The sequence below is a fragment of the Colius striatus genome, chromosome 10 (assembly GCF_028858725.1).
Source record: "Colius striatus isolate bColStr4 chromosome 10, bColStr4.1.hap1, whole genome shotgun sequence".
Taxonomy (NCBI): domain Eukaryota; kingdom Metazoa; phylum Chordata; class Aves; order Coliiformes; family Coliidae; genus Colius; species Colius striatus.
Window position 1 is genome coordinate 25,282,806 of NC_084768.1, and position 21,040 is coordinate 25,303,845.

The following is a 21,040-nucleotide window of genomic DNA, read 5'->3' on the forward strand; positions in this document are numbered from 1 at the left end:
TTTGATAGCGGTGTGAAGGTGGGACAGGATTTTGCCGAGTTACTGTTTGAGGCCCCGGTGCAGCCCGGCCGGCCCGCGGGGCCGTATAAGCTCCCCTCCAGCGGCACTCGGGAGCCGTGTAACGTCCCTCAGGGGGCCGCGGCCCGGCTGCCGGCGGGACGTCACTTCCCCTGGAGGTGGGCCTGGCGCGGCCGCCCGCCTGCCGTTGGCTGCAGAGCGGCGGCGGAAGGGGCGGGCGGCCGCGGAGGCGGTGGAACGGTCGAAGCTTTGAACGGCGGGCGCGGGCCGGCGGGGCCGCCGCCATGGAGGCGGAGGGGAGCGGGGGCCGGCAGCGGGCGCTGCTCCGCCAGGTGAGTGCGGGGCCTGAGGGCCGGCGGCGGCCCGCGCGTCCCTTCCCCCGCGGGTCGCTTCCCCCGCGGCCGCTCACGCGTTGCGCTGCCCTGGTGAGGCCGCGTGGAGAGCGCTGCGCCCAGTCCTGGGCTCCCCAGCTCTGGAGGGACAGGGGACTGCGGGAGAGAGGCAGCGCAGGGCCACCAAGATGATCAGGGGACTGGAGCACCGTCCTTACGAGGAAAGGCTGCGGGAACTGGGGCTGTGTAGTCTGGAGAAGGCTGAGGGGGACCTCATCAACGCTTTTGAGTACCTAAAGGGTTGATGTCAGGAGGACGGGCAACACCTATTTTTGTAGTATCCAGTAACAGGACAAGGGGTAACAGACGTAAGCTGGAACACAAACAGTTCCATGTAAACACAAGGAAAAACTTTCCCACGAGGGTGAGGGAGCCCTGGCCCAGGCTGCCCAGGGAGGGTGTGGAGGCTCCTTCTCAGGAGGTTTCCAAACCCTCCTGGACATGTTCCTGTTCCCCCTGACCGAGGGGAACCTGCTTTAAGGAGGGGGTTGGGCTGGATGAACTCTGGAGATCGCTTCAAACCCCACCATTCTGTGCTTCCCTTAGGTGCTGGGCTGGAGGGTGGCAGCTGCTGTTGCCTGGTCTGTGCTGCTTCTGCCTGTCCTGACCGCGGCCTTCGTTGTCTTCAGTGGCCTTGACCCCTTCCACCCGGTGCGCTGGATCTCCAGTACGTGCAGTGGCCCCGTGCGGGTCGGCAACTGGGGCTGGGGAGGAGGGAAGCAGCCTGGGAATTGCCTGCTGAGGGGCTCTGGGAAGGGAAGACAGCATGTGGCTGTGTGTCAGCAGGACACAGCAGTGAGGGACACCTGCTTTCATTTACCTTCCGGATCTGCTTGTGATCATAGCATGGATGGTTGAAATGCTCTCTTACATAAAGAGACCTCATATTAATAACTTAAAACCCGTTTATAAAATAAAATCACTTCCTTAGCCACACCTGACAAGGTGCCCGCTGATGTTTTTATATTTTCACCATCACATGTTTATATTGTTGGGGTGTTTTTCCTGTTGTTTTGGCCTCAGTCTCAGATAATGGGCACTGTCTGCAGCATTGTGTTACGTTTCTACTTGTTTTGGAATGGTCTTTAGGCATTGAAATGGCAGTTTCTGTGTTACTTTAAACTATAATAGCCATAATCCCCCCTCAGTATAAACAGCTGTTGCAAGCTCATGTATATCCTCTGAGAAAAAATTAGGTGAAGTGACTCGATTGCCTGTTCTGACTGCTTGGATATGCTTCCCCTTTCTGCTGTGTTTGCATAAAGACCTTAAGTTTCCTCAAACTTTGGTGCATTGGGTTGCAAGTGAAACTCCTGAAGTAGCTACTCTGCATGGTGAGAATAACTTTCCATCCAATGCACACACAGAAAATTGAGACCTTTAGAAGGGAGGTTGAGGCCTGTTATTATTTACCTGCTCCTTTTCCCACTTTGAAAATACAAAAGCCTAAAAGAACCAAACAAAACCAATTTACTCTGTAAGGAACTTAGTACTTTTAAGTGAGGTTGTATGGTTGCAGCTTTTATTAAATGAAACAGAACTGTATTAGTTGAGCCCTAGTTTAATGAGCTTTGAAAGATTTAAAGAAGGAACCAAAACATCAGCATTCTGAATATTCTTTTATGACAAAACCAGTTACAAGGGTGTGAAATAGTTGCTGAGAAATTTAAACATGCTTTTATGCAGAAATGTTGTGCAGCTGGGTGGCAGATCTGGCATGAGGCTGAAGAGTCCACTGTACGTTACTCCTCTGTGTGCACTTGGGTTATTACTAGCTGCTGAGGTGTCCTCTTCTGTCACTTCATGTGTCACTGTTGTGTTACTGTAAACTTCTGAGCAATAATTGTGGTTTTTAAAATTTATTTTAGATTCTCTCAATGATTTATATACTTCCTACGTCATCTTTTACATCTTCCTTCTGTCTCTGGTGATAGTCGTAATAAGCATCTTCAACGCTGAATTTTATACAGGTGGGTTCTGTGAATTGCTGAACTGTCTGATACCCAAATTAAACAGGATGACCATTTAAAGAGACTTGCATTTACCTTCAGTGTAACTAAGATGGGTATATTTCCGTTTAAACTAACATAGACAATTCTCAAAGCTTATTAAATCAGCCCAGATTCCTGCTTTGAGACCCTGAGGCCCTCTTAGCTGAGCCACTTCATTGGTTTCTGTAGCATTTAGTGACTGATTCCAACTGGGAAAAGTTCTTTGGTGACAGTGTTGGGTTTTTCTTTTAATGAAGGGTTTTATTAGTAAGAAGTGAAGATTCACTTTTGGCTTTTATTTACAGTTGTGCCATCAATACCATGCTCTCGATTAGCACTGATAGGAAAGGTTATTCACCCTCAGCAAGTTTTCCATTCAGTTGCTCACGGTGTCATGGGAATGTTGATTGCTTGGTGTGCTGCAGTTATGACAAAAGGGAAGTTCCAGTTTCTTGCTGTGCCCTGCACGCCTTCAGAAAGGTAATGATTTGTGTGTGTCAAAGACAAGTGATGCAAAGAACTTTTCTTGTAAACTGATGACTTCTTTGAAATAAAAACCTAAAATGTGAGTACATGAGCCAGCAGTGTGCCCTTGTGGCCAAGGTGGCCAATGGCATCCTGGGATGCATCAAGAAGAGTGTGGCCAGCAGGTCGAGGGAGGTTCTGCTCCCTCTCTACTTTGCCCTGGTGAGGCCTCATCTGGAGTCCTGTGTCCTGTTCTGGGCTCTTCAGCTCAAGAGGGGCAGAGAACTTCTGGAGAGAGGGCCACCAAAATGATCAGGGAGCTGGAGCATCTTCCTTCTGAGGAAAGGCTGCAGGATCTGGGGCTGTTTAGTCTGGAGAAGAGGAGACTGAGGGGGCATCTCTATAATATTGACAAATACCTAAATAGCAGGTGTCAGCAGGTTGAGGCAGCACTTTTTTCTGTTGTATCCAGTGACAGGACAAGGGGTGATGGAAAGAAGCTGGAATACAAAAAGTTCCATTTAAACATAAGGAAAAGCTATTTGACTGCTGAGGTGAGGGAGCCCTGGCACAGGCTGCCCAGGGAGAGTGTGGAGGCTCCTTCTCTGGAGGTTTCCAAACCCACCTGGACATGTTTCTGTGTGATCTGATCTAGATGGGACCTGCTTCTGCAGGGGCGGGTTGGACTGGATGAGCTCTAAAGGTCCCTTCCAACCCCCACCACTCTGTGATTCTATGATATGTTGATATTCTTTATTAAAGGGTGGGGAATACCCTCCTTTGTAACTGTTAACAATGCACAGAGAAATAACTGGGCCAGGAAAACTAGATTACCAGAGGACTTCATGGAAAGTTAAATGGTGACACATTGTTTGTTACTTGAACTAAGTCTTGGTCTTCTGGTTAATGTGATGTACTTCATAAATACCACAAGCATCCTCACGCATAAACTACTTGAACAGTTGGTGGGATTCTTACTTTAGAAACTTCCTGAGATACCATCATATGCACTGATCAGGAAAGCAAAATCAAACTTCTGGGTTGAGCTTTATTTTATTTTTGAACTCATAATTAATTCTTAGTTTTCTGTATTAAGCCTAGATGATGCTGTTCCTCAGATGTGCCTGAATGAGTATCACCTCTTTTTTCTACTTTTTGGAGCTTTCATGGGATACAGTTACAGTCTTCTGTATCTTATTAACAACATGAATTATTTGCCATTTCCCATCATACAGGTAAGAGGTTGAACACCTTTGCAGAAAGACATGTCAATGTAAAACAGTGATCCAAAAAAGCCTTGGTAGTTTATAGCTTTGAATATGGCAGCAGCAGCCATCTATTGGCACCCTTTCCCTAATAGATGCAGGGTATACTCAGCTCTAAATGCCAGTAGTGTTCATCCTCCTCCTTCCTGTCCAGCTCCTTTCAAATGAACACAGAAATCCAGGATGCTATCGCTATAAAGTTTACACCTCTCTGATGTACATTAAAAGCTGTCTGAGGCAGACCAATGCAGAGAGTGAACTACAACAAAGACATAGCATGCACAAACTGAATATTAACTCCCAGAACTGCCAACAAAGGTCACCAAAAAGCTGAAAATCTTGGGAGTGAACCAAAAAAAGGAGCATATTATCAGTTGTGACTGGCTACCAGCTCATATAAAGTCTAAGTAGTACATGAAATCTTGCATGCAGCTCAACATCCAAAGCCTGTTTGTGTGTGCAACGCCATGGAAACTGCAATTCCATTAATTCCTTTGGAGAGGGCTCTCTGGCAGTTGCACAGAAATTTGTACCAGTGCAAAATGGTGAAGAGTGGCTCATGAAACATCATCTTAAAAATATTCCTTCTATTGCTGTAGCCTCATAGCAGCCGTTGGGTTTGTACAATTCCCACGTTTCCAAAGTCCAAACTTTTTGGCAAAACATGTCTTTAAACAAGATTGTTTGTATTAGTGGAAAACATGAAGTCATGACCGTTCAGTTTCTCATTAACCCAAGCATCCTTTTGGCAATGCTGGAGTTAGGATACTGTAAAAAAAATATATTCCTTGAATACTTTTAATAATCTTTATATTTTTAAATGCAACTTAGATGTATTTTTTTACATGATTTTGGTTTCATTCATTTATAGTGTCGAATGAATTGCTTTAGTTTGGAAATATGACTTGTATGTATGGAGAAAGGTGTCAGTGTTAACTCTGGTTTTGCTGCTTGGAGGTTTACTGACTGTAACTTGTGCTTTTCTCAGTTTTCTCTATATTTTAAGGGAACACTTCTAGATGAAATCTAAATGATGAAATATGCCTGCTTTGAATCTTTCTGTTTATTTTGCATCAGACAGTTTTTTCTAGTTAGTTCCTCTGTGTACACAGTCAGTTTACCTCATCCTCCATTTTCATACTGCTACAAGCAGGAAAAGGTGAGAACTAGAGATGATTATAAAATGGCAGAAAAAGATCAGGATAATAAATAGCTTAAACTATTTTTTTAACATTCATCTAGATTTCAAGTTTTCAAGTACCTTGTCCTTTTTTTTTACCATTTCATTACTTTATCTGCATGTGGGTTACTGAACGATTCATTTTTGTTTGCTTTTAGCAATACAAGTACTTACGTTTCAGAAGATCTTTGCCTCTCCTCATTAGGCACAGTTGTGTGGAATCACTGTATTTTGTTAGGAACTTCTGTGTCACCTATTACTTTTTTGGTAAGCATTCCTGAAATCCTCTCCTTTCTTTGTTTTTAAAATAGTTCCTGTGTTTTGAAAACTTTCTCTTGAATCAGTCAGGGCTGCTATACCGATTTTCAGCCTTCCAAGTAACTTGCTGAAGGCACATAGATTTGTTTAAACAAATGAAGCAACTAACGCCTCCCTAAAACAGTAAGAAAAGGCACAGGGTTTGTACAGGAATACTGCATGATGGCAGTTCTTACAGCCTCACAGAAGCTTGTTTAGCATATGAGCTGTGTCTCTGCTCCAAAGAGATGAACGCCTTCTGTAAGAATTTCTTTTCTAGGACAGTATTCTAAGGAGAAGGGAGCGGGGAACAATAGTCTTCTAACTGGACATCTGTGTTTGTTCACTGTACCAAAACACAGACTACTGTCTCTAGTGATCCCTTCTGTACAGGAAATTTTGTTGCAGGCAGCTGTGAAATAACTTGCATGTTAGAGGAGCTACCAAATTCTAATTGGCTTGTGGTTTACAAGTGCACATTTTAAAACCTGGTGCTTTGGGCCACTAATTACATACTCATCCTGATTCATGGCAAAAAGATTATAAATCTGAAAACATGTTGCCACAAAAAAGTGGTTTAATCTGTAATTTATATTCCTTTTTTTCTTTAAATGTTCTCAAATATCTTTTTGACATGGATAAACCTCCTTATGCCTTGGATTGATCCTTCCATGGCCTGGTATTGGAAACATAGTGTCACAGAGCTGAACCTGACCTAGCAGCAGTGGACATGACTTCACTGTATGTAGTGTTGATATATTTTCAGTAAAAATTAGCACTTTGCCTTTCTTCTCAAGTGCTCTTTGTGTCATTTAGAGGAAACTGGGGAAACAAAGGCACTATGGCTCCCTCCCATATGAAAATGAAGTTTGATCTTTAGACCTATGGTAAAGAAATTTGTGCTGATGAAGATGATTGCACAGGACTTTGGAAAATCGGGAACTTTTTATATTATGGTTGTAATTATACCCCTAAATTATGTTAAAATATGCTAATTTCCACTTCCTTTACATTAGGGGATAAATTAGGAGTGTACAGTGGCTCTCTAACAGTGTACATTATGTCCTTAAAAGCACTTTGCAGCTGACTGAGCTGTAGGGACAATTAACATGAGATTACTATTAACCTTAATGAAATAACTCAGTGCTGCGAAGTTAGCAATAAGAGGTAAAGTCTATGCCTCTCAATGTATAGTTGTTGACCTGAAGCCTTTTCTCATTCTTTTGTTTCTGTTTCTTAAACCCCAAACCCAACCAAACAACAAACCCCAAATGCAGATTGTTTCCTGATGCACATGTGTTACCAGTCTCTTGTCTGTAGATGCATTCTACTTTTGTCTTCTTTTTCGCTTGTTGTGTATGTGTTTTGAGTGTCTCATTTGTTTCAGTGTTTCTTTCTGATCCCTTTAGGTTATATCCCAAAGGTATGGATAAGTACCACGATGGATCTTCATATAGACAGGTAGGGATGACATTGTATTGAAAACTTGTAGGAGAATATTGCTGGCTAGACCCTTGGCTGCAGAAGTCCAGTTTAGCAGCTGGTTCTTTGGGTGTAGCAGGACTTGGTTCCTTGTCACCCCACAGAGGATGTGGGGAGCAGAGGGTACTTCTGAAACGGACCCAAAAGGAACCAACATCTCCTTGTAGGAACTATCTTGTATATAGTCATTAAGGAATCTTCTCTTGTTTACTTTCATCTCTGTAAGTCTCTAAAGTATTTCAAAGGTAAATCTCATATATGTGTTCTATCTGCTTGTCTGTGTTTTGAGGGAGCATATATTTGACTTTATATGGGTATTGTTTGTTTTAAAATAGGGAAAGTGAGGTCTTAATACCTTGATTGGCTAAAAGTGTTAATTATTTCATAGTTCTGTTATCTTAATTGCATTATTTTTTTCATCACAGTTACTGAAAAATTAAGAAATGGTATCTCAACACCTGTAAGAAACTGGTTTTGCAAAGAAATGTAACTTGGAGTCATTGCTACTGTAACAGCTTACCATAGACATCTTCTGTAATAAAATAACATGTCATTGGTTGTTTTATCTGCAGTAAACTGCATCCTCTTGACTCTCTGACGGGCTTGTTGGATCTCTCCTTGTTTTACCATGCCTGGTTATGTGGTGTATTTCTTCTGATTACCTGGTACATTGCGTGGTTACTCTTCAAAATCTATGCTACAGAAGTAAGTACTTGGTGACAGCACTGAAGGTATAGCATCCGTGTTTCACACATAATCCTTTCTTTTCCAAAGCAGATTTACTGGGAAATAACTTACTATGAATTCTTGGATTTTCAAAGCACGTGCCGCAGATAATCTGACACTTGAGTAGATGAGACAGGCCTAGGTATTAACTCTCCCTTTCTCTCCTTGCAGCAAGGCAGGCCTGTGCTGCTCACAAAAATAGTGCTTTGTTATTGCCACCCTCTACTTCTGTCTCTCTGTTCCCCTTCTCCTATCCATGTTTGATGCTAAATCTATGTAAACACTGTTGAAGTCACCCTAATAAAGAACCACTTGTGCTTCATGGACTTGTCCCCTTTAGCTGCAAAGACAGATGAGCCAGTGCAGGGCCCATATGTGTCTGGCAGAGCTTACTAGCTTGGTCCCTGCATATGTTTCCATGCAATGATTTTGTATTTGAGTGTGACACAAGCTACAGGTTACATGGGAAGATAATATCCAGGTACTGTACAGGTCTCCATCCAATTTTACAATAGGAGAGAGAACAAAATGCTGTACGTTAAGCTCTAGAAATCTCAAATTTAAGCAAACCATCAAAGTATACAGTTCTTCAAAGCAGAGACATGTTAATCTAATTCAGGCTGCAGTTTTAAAATAGACTTGAAGCAATCTTGGGAATTAAGAAACATAAAGTCACAAAGTTACAAATGACTATGGCTAAAAAAAGACCATTTAAATATGTAATGAATTGTATTGGAATAAATGTGAGACCATGATTGAAGAGAGGAAAAGAAGAAGTCTTGCCAACAGAGAATTGCAGGAGACTCGCTATTTATTGACAAATGCAAGTATTTCTTTGTAAGAACACAAAGGAAAATAAATGTCCATCTAACTTTTTAAAACATTACTAGACTGCAGATGAACAGGGAAAAGAGCAAGCTTTAAATCCTCGATCAATGTATTGGATCAAAGCGCTCATGTGGAGTGACCTGGTGTACAGTGCTTGTTGGGAGTGTTAGCTTAATTAAAAAGGTCTACTTGTGACTGCATGGAGAAAAGATTAACAATGAGTCAAGCATAGCTGATGCAATGACGTGTCAGAATCTGGAGATGGCTGCAGCAACAGCTTTGAAGTGTGAACGACCTGTTTCAAAGAATAAAGGGTTGAAGCATCAGTGAAGGCCTGTGTCAGTGTCTGTGGTTATTGTCTTGCTTATAAAACTCTGGAAGGCAAAAGAAGTGTCCAACTGTGAACGTATAAAATGGAACTTGCCATTTGGACTGTTGAACAAAGAGTCATCCTTCTTTTTTTTATGACCTTAAAAACTTGCAAAGCTGTTTGTAAATATTTGCATAGTGTTAACTTGAAAAGTCAGGAAAGAAAAGGTAAATTTAGTCCACGTGGAGTCACTTTATTAAAACTTTGAAAACAACTGCTACTTCAAATTTGAATTTTCCAGCTGGAAATGGGAGAATAAAGCTATGATATGTAAAATGGGCACAGTAACACAGAACTAACAGGTGATCTGTAAAAAGATGCAATATTTGATACAATTGAAGCACAGTTAGTTAGATTTTAAATATTGTAGCCAGAAGAACAGAAATCCTTATTGAATCACAGAATATGAATATCATGACAATGAAATAAGAATTCCCTAGTTTATCAGTGAGACAATGCAAATGAAGAATTTTATTATTTAGTAAAAGACCCCTCAGTTCTTCACCAGGGTGGTCACACTGGTAAAGACAGACATTGCAACTGAGATTTTAGTCTTCCTAAATATGGTCTCACTATATTTTTCCAGGTATATGTTTAGAGGAGTTTCTTTTCATTATGATATGATGCCCCAAGCTACAGAGTATATGGGGACATGGAAGGTATTTGAAGCTAAAGATACCTGGGTTTTCTGAGACTTCTCAATTTTAAATATAAGGAGTTCAAGTCTTCTTGTTTCTCTGTCAAAAATTTTGGGCTGTAGTAAGTTGAAGCATTGATGTGTACAGTGATGTGCTTTTGCAGCTCCTCATTCATCTGACAAGTAACAGCTCAGTGTGGTCTTTCATAAGCTTTTCTTGTGTTTTGCTCTGTATAACTCAACTTCTGATGTTTATATTTAGACACATCATTTTCCTGTCCAGCCAACTTTTGCTGAAGAGACAGACCAGTGCCTGCCTAAAATCCTAAGCAGCAACCCCCCTCTCATTATAAAGGTAATTGAATTCCCACCATCTTGCCAGCTAAGCATATGCTGAGAAGGTATCTCTCAAAGCATGCAACCAGTTATTTTAGCTGAGGTGCTGTTGTTACCAAAGCTGTCTCAGACCAGGACTGGAGGTGGTTACACTTCGGATCAAAAACTTGTTCAGTGGTGACACCTGCTGGTGCTCACCACATTGTGACTTCAAGCTGAAGACTCATTTAGTTAGAAGTAAGATCTGTTTGCAGCATATTAGCATGTACTGGTGCAAAACCAGGTTACTGACATTCAGGTTTTTCAACTTGGAGTCTCGTCAGACCTTTGTACACTCTTAATGCTTTGCCCCCGCTACTTACGTTTGAGTTCCACATGTGCCTTCTCTTTTGAAATTAACAAACTAAAATCTGTGAGTAAAGAAGAGTAATATTGGTCTGACTATGGTAATCATTAATGGGCCTAAGTGATTAGAATACTTAGAAATTGGAGACCTCATATAAGAAGTACAATGAAAATAAAGGTAAGAATCCTCCTACCTGTCCAGAATCCACATTTACTGATTTTACAGATCTCTGACAAGACTGGTGATAAAATAAACTGCAATCCATCTGAATCCTTTTTAAAGGAGACTAAGGGGTGGCCTCATTAATGTTTACAAAAAAAGTGAGTGTCAGGAGGATGGAGCCAGGCTCTTCTCAGTGATGTCCAATGATAGGACAAGGGGCAGTGGGTATACGCTGGAACATGAGAGGTTCCAAAGAAACACAAGGAAGAATTTCTTCTCTGTTCAGGTGAGGGAGCCCTGGAAAGGGCTGCCCAGGTGGGTTGTTGAGTCTCCTTCTCTGGGGACATTCAAACCCACCTGAACAAGTTCCTATCTGACCTACTCTAGGTTGTCCTGCTCTGGCAGGGGGGTTGGACTGGATCGTTTTTCGAGGTCCCTTCCAACAAGATTCTGTGATTCCTCTGTGGTTATCAAAGGACGAGTGGGTAAGAGTTGAGCACAGCACAGTTAAAAGATGAGGAAGTCTAACCTATAGTCTCAGCCATTACTAAAGTGTCTAATTTATGAATGTCTAAAACATTTCCCTTTCTTTTTAGTTTCTAGCCTTACAAGACTTGATGCTGCTTTCCCAGTATTCTCCTGTTCGACGCCAGGAGGTCTTTAGCCTTAGTCAGCCAGGTAATGATAAAAACTATTTCATGTTGATTCTTTATTAAAAAAGTGTTACTCAGATGCTTTTAGAAGTTATTTAATGCTCCATAAGCCAGCAGGGCTTCATCCCTACGATGCCTTTTCCGAAAGGATGCTTAGTTAACTATATTTATAGTGTTCCATCTATTCATATTGTTCCATCTATTAAACTCAACAAATTCCAGTGCCTGTTGTTTGATTTAAATGACAGCCAAGAGGAAACACAGGTCCTAGGATACTGAAAGCAGAGTCCTCTTGACACAACTGATTAGTCCAAACTGAATAATCTAATAGATGTGTATGAAAGCCTGATGTTTAGATGCGAGTGAGGTGAAGTCAAGCATGGTGAGCCACCACTAGAGATGTGAAAGCAAACAATAGCTATAATTAGTGCTCAAGCCTCTTGCTATATACAAAGACATAGCAGAGAAGGTCAATTAAACCTGCTTAAAAGCCTTCAGGAAGTTTTTGTTACACCTCATCAGGAATTCTAGTGTTTGTACTACTGCAGAACTGTTTACCATCACCATTGATACTACTTTGTTCATTTGAGTTGTTTAGTGATTTCAGACCTGATGGGATGAACTGCCTGTTGCCTGCGTGCTTAGAGGGTTTCAATAAAGTCTTTGTAGAGTTCCCCATTGACAGGAGGAGAGAATCTGTCCATCTTTTCATCTTCGACTCAATACAAATAAGCCGTCACAGTGAAAATGCACTGTGTCTTCCTAGAAATGGAATAATACAATAACTTTGAAGCTTGTGCTGTGTGAGAGCAAGTGTGCACTGTCAGAATAGATACCAGGATGAGCATTTGGGTTAAACTTCCCTACTGCATTTCCTTTGTGTGTGCATGCTGCTAGGTGGGCACCCACACAACTGGACTGCAATATCAAGGGAGTGTTTGAATCTTCTGAGTGATCTGACCCAGAGGCTGATAGCACAGCAGGAAGCTGCAGCAGCAAATGGGAGAGCAAAGCAGCCAGCAGGAGAGCTGAAAGTGTCTCCACAGACTCCAGGTATGTGAGAAAACACTCATAATCTTTTGTAAAGCGTCAAAGCACCAATAGCTACATTAGTCTCAATGAAGTTTTGTGGGGAAAATAAGTCACAGGGTCTTCTCCAAATAAATGCAAACAAAAAATGTCTCCCACAGTTTCATTTTGGGTATTCTTGTTGAATTAATGCCAAAATAACTAGAAAACTTGGAAAGATTGTTTACTCTGTTTACTTTCCATGATATTCTTTTCAATGCCGTATTTTTCCACATTTGCGTGAATTAAGAAACTCTAATTAGTTTTAGGAAGTGCTTCAACCTAGAACAGGGAGGACTTCAGTCTTGCCAGAGATACTTTGTAATTTGCATAACTGCTCTTATAATTAGTTTTAAGGTGGTAAAATTAGCTTTTGTTTTGTTGTTGTGGGGACTTTGAATACCTTTGTGTGATTTGTTAATATCACTGTAGAGTAAGAAAAGCCAGTCTGACCCTGGAGCTGTGTGCAGCTTCCCAGCACGTCAGGTGTTTCACGTGCCAGACTTGGGCATCGTTCCTGGCAGCAGAGCTGTGCTGGCACAAGGGATACCAGTTGATTGAATCTCTTAGGGGTCAGTGCTTAGGATACAAGTGGCTGGGGAACAGCAGGCGATTGTTGGTATGCTAAAGGTGAATTTCTTCTAGTGCTGCTGTTCCTTGCATTTTGAGACTGCCATGTCTTTTCCTACATACCAAGCAGAATCAGAAAAAAAATGCTGTTCTTCTATAGCTTTTTTTCTAGTACTTGATCCTAAAAACATGCTTTCTGTAGAAACATACCAGGATGTAGTAATGACAGCTACCAAAAGGAGAAAAAGAAATAAATCCACAGGGACCTTTCTCATCACTTGATGTTCTTAAACTGATGAACTTTTAAAACACTTCATGCGCATGTGGATGTGCACTTTGGAAGACCACAGTAGAAACAATGTCCTTTAACAAAAGCTCTCATGATACAGAAGTTGTTGAAATAGCAATCAAATAACACACCTATCTCTTATTTCATATGTGGCCAGCCTGTTTGTCTTCATTCAGTGTGTTCTTTGTCATTAGGAGCCCTTGGGACAGAAGATAGATCTTTCCAGTCACCATGGTCTAACGTCGTTCCCAGAGCCTCCATGTCTTCACTGGTTAAATCATCCCTAATGCCTTTAAAGTCATCGTCTGGGGCTGGTTCACCTTTTGGGGCTGGTTCACCTTTTGGCTCACCTGCTTTAAATTCCAAGGTGGGAGATGTGGACGTAAGCTCTCCTTGGCATGGATCAAGCCAAAGCCCTCATGTTGTTAGAAGGGGACCAAAGCTGTGGACATCAGGTTCAGGTAGGTGTTTTCCTGCAGCACTGTTCTTAGCCTTGCAGTTATAAGTGTAGTAGCCATGTCAGCAGAGATCTGTGCCTTAGGAATTAAAGTGACAGCAACAAATTTTTCTGAAGATACTGTATTTCTCTTATAGATCTGCAAATGAATGGTTCCCACCACAAATCCTTCACAGTACCCTCTCCTGCAAGAGCTGGCAGTGAGGCAGTACAGCCAAGATTTATTTACACCTGGCTTCAGAACAAGCAAGAACAGGTAAAGTTGCAGTACAGATTGGTTGCAGCCAGTGCAGCTTAGGCCTTCTCTCTTCTGGAAGAACTTTGTGGATTTTTGGAGTGAATAGTTCCTTCTTCAGTTAGGTTACATAAGAAAAACCTTCCCCCCACCCCCCAATCCCTTTACACTGAGAGAAGATGGTAGGGTTGAGGAGGACTGACTGTACATACTTTAGTTAACAATGGATGATGTTTTTGATCTTTTGTTTCTTTTCAGATAAAAACCTTCTTATCAAAACGAGTGCTGATAATGTATTTCTTCAGCAAGGTAATCATGATCTTAGGTTTTATGGCTGAGCAGTGTGGACTGGAAACCTCTGAGTGTATGGGTTCTGCTGTGGCAAAACTTTACTATAGCAAAATGGTTTTAAACCCTTTCTTTTCATCTAAGGTTTTCGAGAGGCACAACTTTGTTCTTACTGTGAGTTTCATAGCAGGCTTCTCCCATACCTGCATAGAAAAACCCCAAAACTTGATCAAACTCATCTAATTATAAATTGTGTTTTGCTTAAAGAATCATGTACTAGTATAACCCAACTGAGAGCTTGAGTTCAATTGTCTTGGTGTAGGAATTGTAAGATGACACAGCTTCTAGTTAATTTTACAATTCAGTTAACTGCTTTTACTCAGGTCATTGTACCAAATAAATTCTTCATAGTTTTCCTCTGTGGGAGAAGCAGTAGCTAGAATGTTGGGACTTTCTCCTTATCAAATACTGGTACTAACATCACTACTGCTGTTCAGTTGAACACTTACACTAAGCTTGCATAGTGTTTACACAGAAATTGGATGCTTCTCAGCATAGTTGAACAATAAGTCAGTTGTTTCACAGAAGCAATCCCTCTCTAATTCAGGTCTTTGTTTTTCAGGGACTTAAATGTTTTCTGCAAGTAGAGATCATATTTTTATAGGCAGTTCCTTTCTGTTTATGTGATAATGGTTTATGCTTACATGTACAGCAGTGTTTTCTGATCAGTTACAGACTGGAGCAGAGGCTGAGGCAAGCAAGCTGGTGAAACAGGCGTGGGAGAATTGAATTGCCCAGTTAACTATTGAAAACTAGCTAGCTAATGTCTTTATTTTTTATTTTTGGAAGTCCCACTTACAGCTGTAGCTTTGTGAGCAGCTGCTGTCCAAAAAGAAATTTTAGTTTCTTAAAAGAAGGGATTTTTCTGGGTATTCCCTGAGATCTGTCAGCCTTTCAGGTCTTTTCTGAGGAGAGGGACGTGACCCCATCAAATGTGTAACACCTCAATTGAAACCTACTGTTTTGGTGATATTATTCATGAAGTGCACTGAGAATGCTTTGCTTTCTTCTCAGCACCCAGAAGCCTCCATCCAAGCTGTCTTCTCTGATGCCCAAATGCACATCTGGGCTTTGGAAGGTGAGCAGTTTCTGTTTCCAGGTGATCAACTCTGTTGGCTCATGGAGCTACAACAACTGAAAGGATCCAGTTCCAGGTTTCTGGGGCTCTGTGCTTGAGAAATGGAATGGTAGAAAATTTGTAGAATTTGTTTTGACAAAAACCTGACTGCATTTCAGATAGCAACATGAGTAGAGGTCTAATTCACTCATTAGTTTTGAGATCTCATTCAAGATCTTTTAGTTTATAGTCTGTAGAGGTTTGGTAGAGATTCCTAAGTATGATTTCTGTTGCTTCTCTCTCATGTGAACCCATGTATCACTTTTACATTTTTTCCAGTAACAGGTCTGTTTACAGCAGCTTTTCTGGCTAAAATCTCTGAGTCTTTCTCTGTAAATCACAGAGAGCTGAGGGAGGGAGGCACTCAGGAACTTAATACAGAAATGGAACAAGGTGGTCTGCAGAGAATTAAAAGAACAAGGACAGTATGTGGTTGCACTACAGGATTTTCTTGTTTGTTTCAAAATTATGAGCAAATACCAGTATTGATAGACTCTTTTCTCAGATTTGAGTGTGCAGAAGTTGGTCTTTTTCTGGGTTGGATGTTATCTGGGCAGATGCACCAGGCTGTGTCAGATCGAAGGGCCAGCTTGGGACACGTGGAGTCAGGAGACGAGAATTGCACATACAGCTTGCAGAACAGCAGAAGATGCCATTTGTGTTTTAACTAAGGGCAGCGGGCCAGGCTTTAACTTTTTCAACTATGATAAACAAACTGAGAAAGGATTTAAAACTAATTTGATGCTTTCCTCAAAGTAGTTCCCCAAAAAGCTGAACAAAGAGAATGAAGCCATCAGAAATGGTCATGTATGGCTAGAAGAATTGTGAAAGAGGTTCTGTCTCTTGGCTGATGTCAGGAACAGCTCTGATTGGAGCAGAGGAAAGAGGGAGCCAATGCTTTTTAAAAGCTTATTTTACATATGATCTCTCTTGCCTTATCATCAACCTCAAACTGTTGTGCACCTGTCAAGCCAGTAACTGGTTTGGTCCTGAAGCAAGCCAAAGCTGAGGTTCCTGTCATCTCGCTGCAGGAAGTCCTGAAGAATTCCACCACATGAATAAAATCTTTGGGCAAAACCATGATCTTTGTTAATACTTCAGAAACTGTGAGAATTCAGTAGTTAGAGCAAATTTCTTTTTTTTAAAGGTCTGTCTCATTTGGTAGCAGCCTCCTTTACTGAAGACCAATTTGGAGTTGTCCAAACTACACTGCCAGCTATCTTGAACACTTTACTGACTCTTCAGGAGGTAAAAACCATTAGCTTTTCCTCACTGCAGAACAAGTTTAAGAGAAGAGAAGGAGTTTTGTTAATTTTCTATTCTGACCTTGCTGACCAGTCATAACATTGAAGTTGTTACCGCTGTAATAACTGTTATGCAGTTAATCTAAACAAAACAGCCATTTGCCTCTGTGTGATATGAAACGGCTGAATAAAAACCTTGTTAGTTTTTTAAAACATAGACGTAGGAAGCGTGTTTTTAGTGGAATGTTTCATTAAAAAAATGGTACTACGTGCTCAGTTAAAGACTTTATTTCAGGGATGCAGCAATTGTAATACTGTGTTTTATGCACAGTTAGGACTTAGTCTTTAGGACTTAGTCTTTATTTGGCTGTATACAATTCCTTGTACATCTTGGAGTGCTTGGAGACCTTGCAAATAGCAGAAGATAAGATCTGTGTGGTGTTTCTACTAAGACTGTTTTTGATGTTTGTGTAATGTGTATTAGAAGATAGATAAATATCCAGATGTGTTTCCAAGGCTGTGCCTGTCCTATTGACATAATCATTTTACACTGCCTTAATGGAGATTCTTGGAAAGAATTGAGAGGTTTTTCAAGTTCTTCAGTGTAAGTCATCTATTCCAAGAACAGGCACCAGGAGGAAAAAAGCCAATGCCCTTGTTTTTGAAAGAAACAACTGTATTTCTACTGCAGTGACTGCTGTGCTTAGCATTTAAGACTCCTTTACAGAGACCCGAACATGTTAGTTACATGAACACATGCTAGTTACATTATGAAATAATTGAGCAGATGAAACAAGTTCATTGCTGTTTTTCTCCATCAGGTTGTAGACAGACATTTCAAACTGCCTCATGTTTCCAGCAAGCCCCCAAGGACTTCAGGCAGTCTGGTGGACACATCCTACAAAACGCTACGGTTTGCGCTGCGAGCCTCCCTGAAAACGGCACTGTACCGCATAACCACTGTCTTTGGAGAACACCTGAAGTAAGTGTAGGACCTGTGAAAGTCTGGGCAAAAATCCCTTCAGGTCGTCATTCTAACGTGGTATTTTTAGTATTTCTTGACTTGTGGAACCTCAAAAAAATTCTTATGTAGATCTATGGTCCCTCTTTGAATCTCGTTATTCAGAGATTTCTGGGCAGTTTTCCTGAGTGACTTTTCATAAGCTTTTCAGAAGCAGTCCACGAATACCACTCATTTCATAAATCTTAGCTGTTGAAAAGAAAGTAAATCAACTAGAGACAATTGTCTGGTGTGGAGAGAGAGAGACTCCTGTGAAAAGTCCAAATAATGCAATGCTCTTGGCGCTTGGATGCCCGATGGCTCCCTCAGCGACTGTTGCAGCAGACACACTCACATACTTGGCCTTGGAATATACAGGACTGAAACTTCTGCAGTATCTGCCCATCTCTCCCTGTGGGGAGGAAATGTTGCTCAGTTTGGAAGTGTTTGATATACAGGAGAGATAATTTCAAGAGATTCTTTCTTAACTTGCAAGAATGATTTAGGTAAAACAGTTGCCTGTGTGTGTTTAAGAGTGAGGAAATCATTTTGGTTTCTTGAGACAAGTGCCTTTTAGTAATGGAAGCTGTAGAGGTTAAAGATGGACAGTTTTAAGGGTTCATGTACTTTTTTTGTCTTAGAATGTAGGTTTTTCCACATGGATGGGTTTTCTAAAACGTAGCTTCAGTGTAATTGTTGATTTCAATGTCTACTTAATTTTGGCATGAGGCTTTTTTTGGTGATGTATTACATTTAATGTAAAAATCTTCTGTTCTGCATTTATTGTTTTTAGTGCAGTGCAAGTGTCTGCAGAACATAAGAAAAGACTTCAGCAGTTCCTGGAATATAAAGAGTAAAGAACAGATTTTGATGCAGCGACAGTTGGGTTTTTTTCAACACTTGGTAAGAAGAAAACGGGACTAATGAGCCTTTTATCTCGGCTTTTTGGAAAAGCAGATGGAAGTACAAGTCACAGACCAAAACTCTTAGATCTGTAGAAGAGTTCTTGTGGGTTTGGATCATCTTTTGTATAATAAAACTTTTTTTGAGTTCCTCTTGCCTTTTTTTAATATCACTTACAAATGAGAGAGTGCCAGTTCTGGTAAGACTGACATTTGAGATTATCAGAGTTTCTTTGTTACTCAGATCCTTCAGGTTTTCCTGATGTATTCTTTCCCTACCCTTTTCTGTTAAAGGACTGAGGAGAGATTTACGTAGATACTTAGTGTGCTTAAGTGTTTCATAAATCTTTTAGTGCAGATGAAGTGTGTACTTTAAGAGAAGGAAACAGATGTGCCCAGGAATAAAACATGCTGCTCTCCTGTGAAATGGAAATATTCCTTCAGAGTAAAATGGGTGTGCAGAAAAGCATTGTTAGGAGACAAGTACTGCTTGAAAAGCTGGCAGCTTGGATTTTATCTTTAAGGTGACCTAGGAAATGAAGTTCTGATCTATGCTGAAGCTTACAGGAAACATGACTGCATTTAGTAAAGCTCTCAAGTAATGATACTGTGAGTTAAAGTTTAGATGAACAGCTTTTTGTTAAGAGGGATTAGGAAAGATGTTTGCAGTATATCCAGTTTCTTCAAAAGAATACACATAATAATGTGGTAGCTCTGGTGAGAGAAAATACGACTTTCCAAAAAGCATTTTTAAGGTTTTTATCTGGAAGTGAACCTGTCCAAATTGATTGAAAATTAGCTACTGGATTTTTAAACTGACTGCAGTTACTGTGATACCTACACTAGAAAACATGTGTGAAGAGCTCAGATGTAGCTGCAGGACCTTACTGTAATTTCCTTGAGCTAGCAGTAAGCTAATTAGTCTTGCAAATGAATTTAGTATGATAAGGGGAAACAATATTTGGATCATTTTCCTTCCATTGCCTTCAATGCTGTTAGTCCTGTGGGGTTGTTTGGGGTTGGGTTTTTCAGTAGAGGAGATCTGAAGATGGCCATGGTGTCAGTTACATTGGTGTGATGTAAGGTTTGGGCAAAAAACCCCAGAGATATGCAGCAAGACCTCAGTACAGAGACACCTTTTTGTGTAGTGCAGACACTGCATGTGTCAGATTTTATAGTGGAAATGAGGACTATATTGTTCCTTTTGCATGGAGATGGCTTACAGCAAACATAAGGCAATGGACAGCCTTCTGTTATACTTAAAGGTTAAGCACAAAATCTTTTAAAGCTTTCCCAAGCTTAACTTCTACCATGGATTTGACTATGAAGCCAAAGCTCTTGCCTGCTGGGCTTATGAGTTAATTTGCTTATTTTCTGGTATTGCAATGTGCACCTGGAGGTGAAATGGTGCCTTAGCTGGTACCTAAGGTGTAACTGTTGACCAAAATAGTTGAGCTGAAAGGTTCAAATCAGTGTTCATGTGTTTAAATGGATGCAGAATATTTCTTATTGCTCTGCTATTTTCTGCAACATTCCCATGACTGTAAGCTGTGAGTTGTAATGAGCAGTGTTAGGACTGTCAGCAGCAGGCCTAAAATGTAGACTCCTTTTTAATGCCAACGTGCTTGAGGTCTGGCCTTGTGCTGCAGTAGAGATTTGCACGACATCAGCTCATGTGCTTGTGATTCATGGCATTCTCTGCCTATGACAGAAGAGCTTTCAAAAGCTGATTGCTTTGTGGTTTCTTTAAAAGCTTCAATTCTTGAAGAGCTGTAGACTTTTTAAGCTTTTGCTTAAAAGTGCATCTTTACCAGTTGCTCATGCTTGTGAATGTAAGTGTGCATGAATACACATGTATGTTGGGTGCCCTCTGAAGATGCAGTACCTGGCTTACCAGTCAGATGAGGGTAACATTCTAGTTTTGGCTTTGGGAATCGTTATATTCCTCTGGCAAACTGTGCTGGTGTTTCAAGTCCTTTTATATACTTCTGTCTTAAAATAAGCTTGTGTAGTCTCTTTGAGGGATGGGAACTGTCTGGAGGTCATTTCTGCCTTCTGGGTAATGAAACACACAAAAAAAAGCCTTTTTTTTACAGTTGGTTTCAATGTAACTGCAGTTAGGTGGGTTCTCTCAAGCCTAATAATATTTCTCATCTGTTTAATCATGTCAAAGCTGAGCTGCATCTTCTTGCTGGATCGCCTGCCACACGCACAAGCAAAACTGAGGGCATTTGGTTTGATTGCTATCCTGGTAACCATGTGAACTACCTGCCTCTCCCTACAAGTTAGCTGTGGTCAAGAGTACCTGAAAATGTTTCCACTGCAGCTGCAGAGGAGATGATTTCCACTGCAGTGAGGTACACAATTGTTCAGATCTGTTTTCTTGTTGCAGTGGAGTAATAGAGTCTTAAGCTCTTAAGCAATCTCTTCTAAGCCTGGAAAAAAAAACAAAACAAACCACTATCCTGCTTGGAAAATTCAGAGTGTGGGTGGACAAAACTGGTGGCCCTCGTCCCTGAAACTGTTGCAGCCAGCTGTAGCTGAGGGAGCTGGGCACTTGCTCCCTCGCTGGGAGCACTCTGCCACTTTGGAGAATTGTCTCGATGCCAGCTGCAGCTCAGGGCCTGAATGCACCCTTGAAATGAAGTGGTTTCGATTCTGT

At 41.1% G+C, this 21,040-nt stretch overlaps 1 protein-coding gene across 1 annotated transcript; it reads left to right on the forward strand.

Moving 5' to 3' along the window:
* Positions 1 to 30: 30 nt before the first annotated feature.
* NDC1 (NDC1 transmembrane nucleoporin) lies at positions 31 to 18,528 on the forward strand. The gene is made up of 18 exons (XM_062003746.1): positions 31 to 350; positions 957 to 1,077; positions 2,279 to 2,380; positions 2,707 to 2,881; positions 3,963 to 4,101; positions 5,470 to 5,578; positions 7,018 to 7,069; positions 7,663 to 7,795; positions 9,914 to 10,006; positions 11,092 to 11,173; positions 12,046 to 12,201; positions 13,270 to 13,536; positions 13,670 to 13,788; positions 14,026 to 14,076; positions 15,130 to 15,193; positions 16,380 to 16,480; positions 17,298 to 17,458; positions 18,270 to 18,528. Exons 1-18 carry the CDS (start codon positions 303 to 305, stop codon positions 18,331 to 18,333), a joined length of 2,037 nt encoding a protein of 678 aa, XP_061859730.1. The 5' UTR covers positions 31 to 302; the 3' UTR covers positions 18,334 to 18,528.
* Positions 18,529 to 21,040: the final 2,512 nt, after the last annotated feature.

Bases quoted from the DNA above. Each gene is read 5' to 3' on its own strand.
- NDC1 (XM_062003746.1), top strand. From the start codon at position 303: ATGGAGGCGGAGGGGAGCGGGGGCCGGCAGCGGGCGCTGCTCCGCCAG. The intron at 2,381-2,706 runs GTGGGTTCTGTG...TTTTATTTACAG, and splicing joins CAACGCTGAATTTTATACAG to TTGTGCCATCAATACCATGC. The intron at 15,194-16,379 runs GTGAGCAGTTTC...TTTTTTTTAAAG, and splicing joins GCACATCTGGGCTTTGGAAG to GTCTGTCTCATTTGGTAGCA.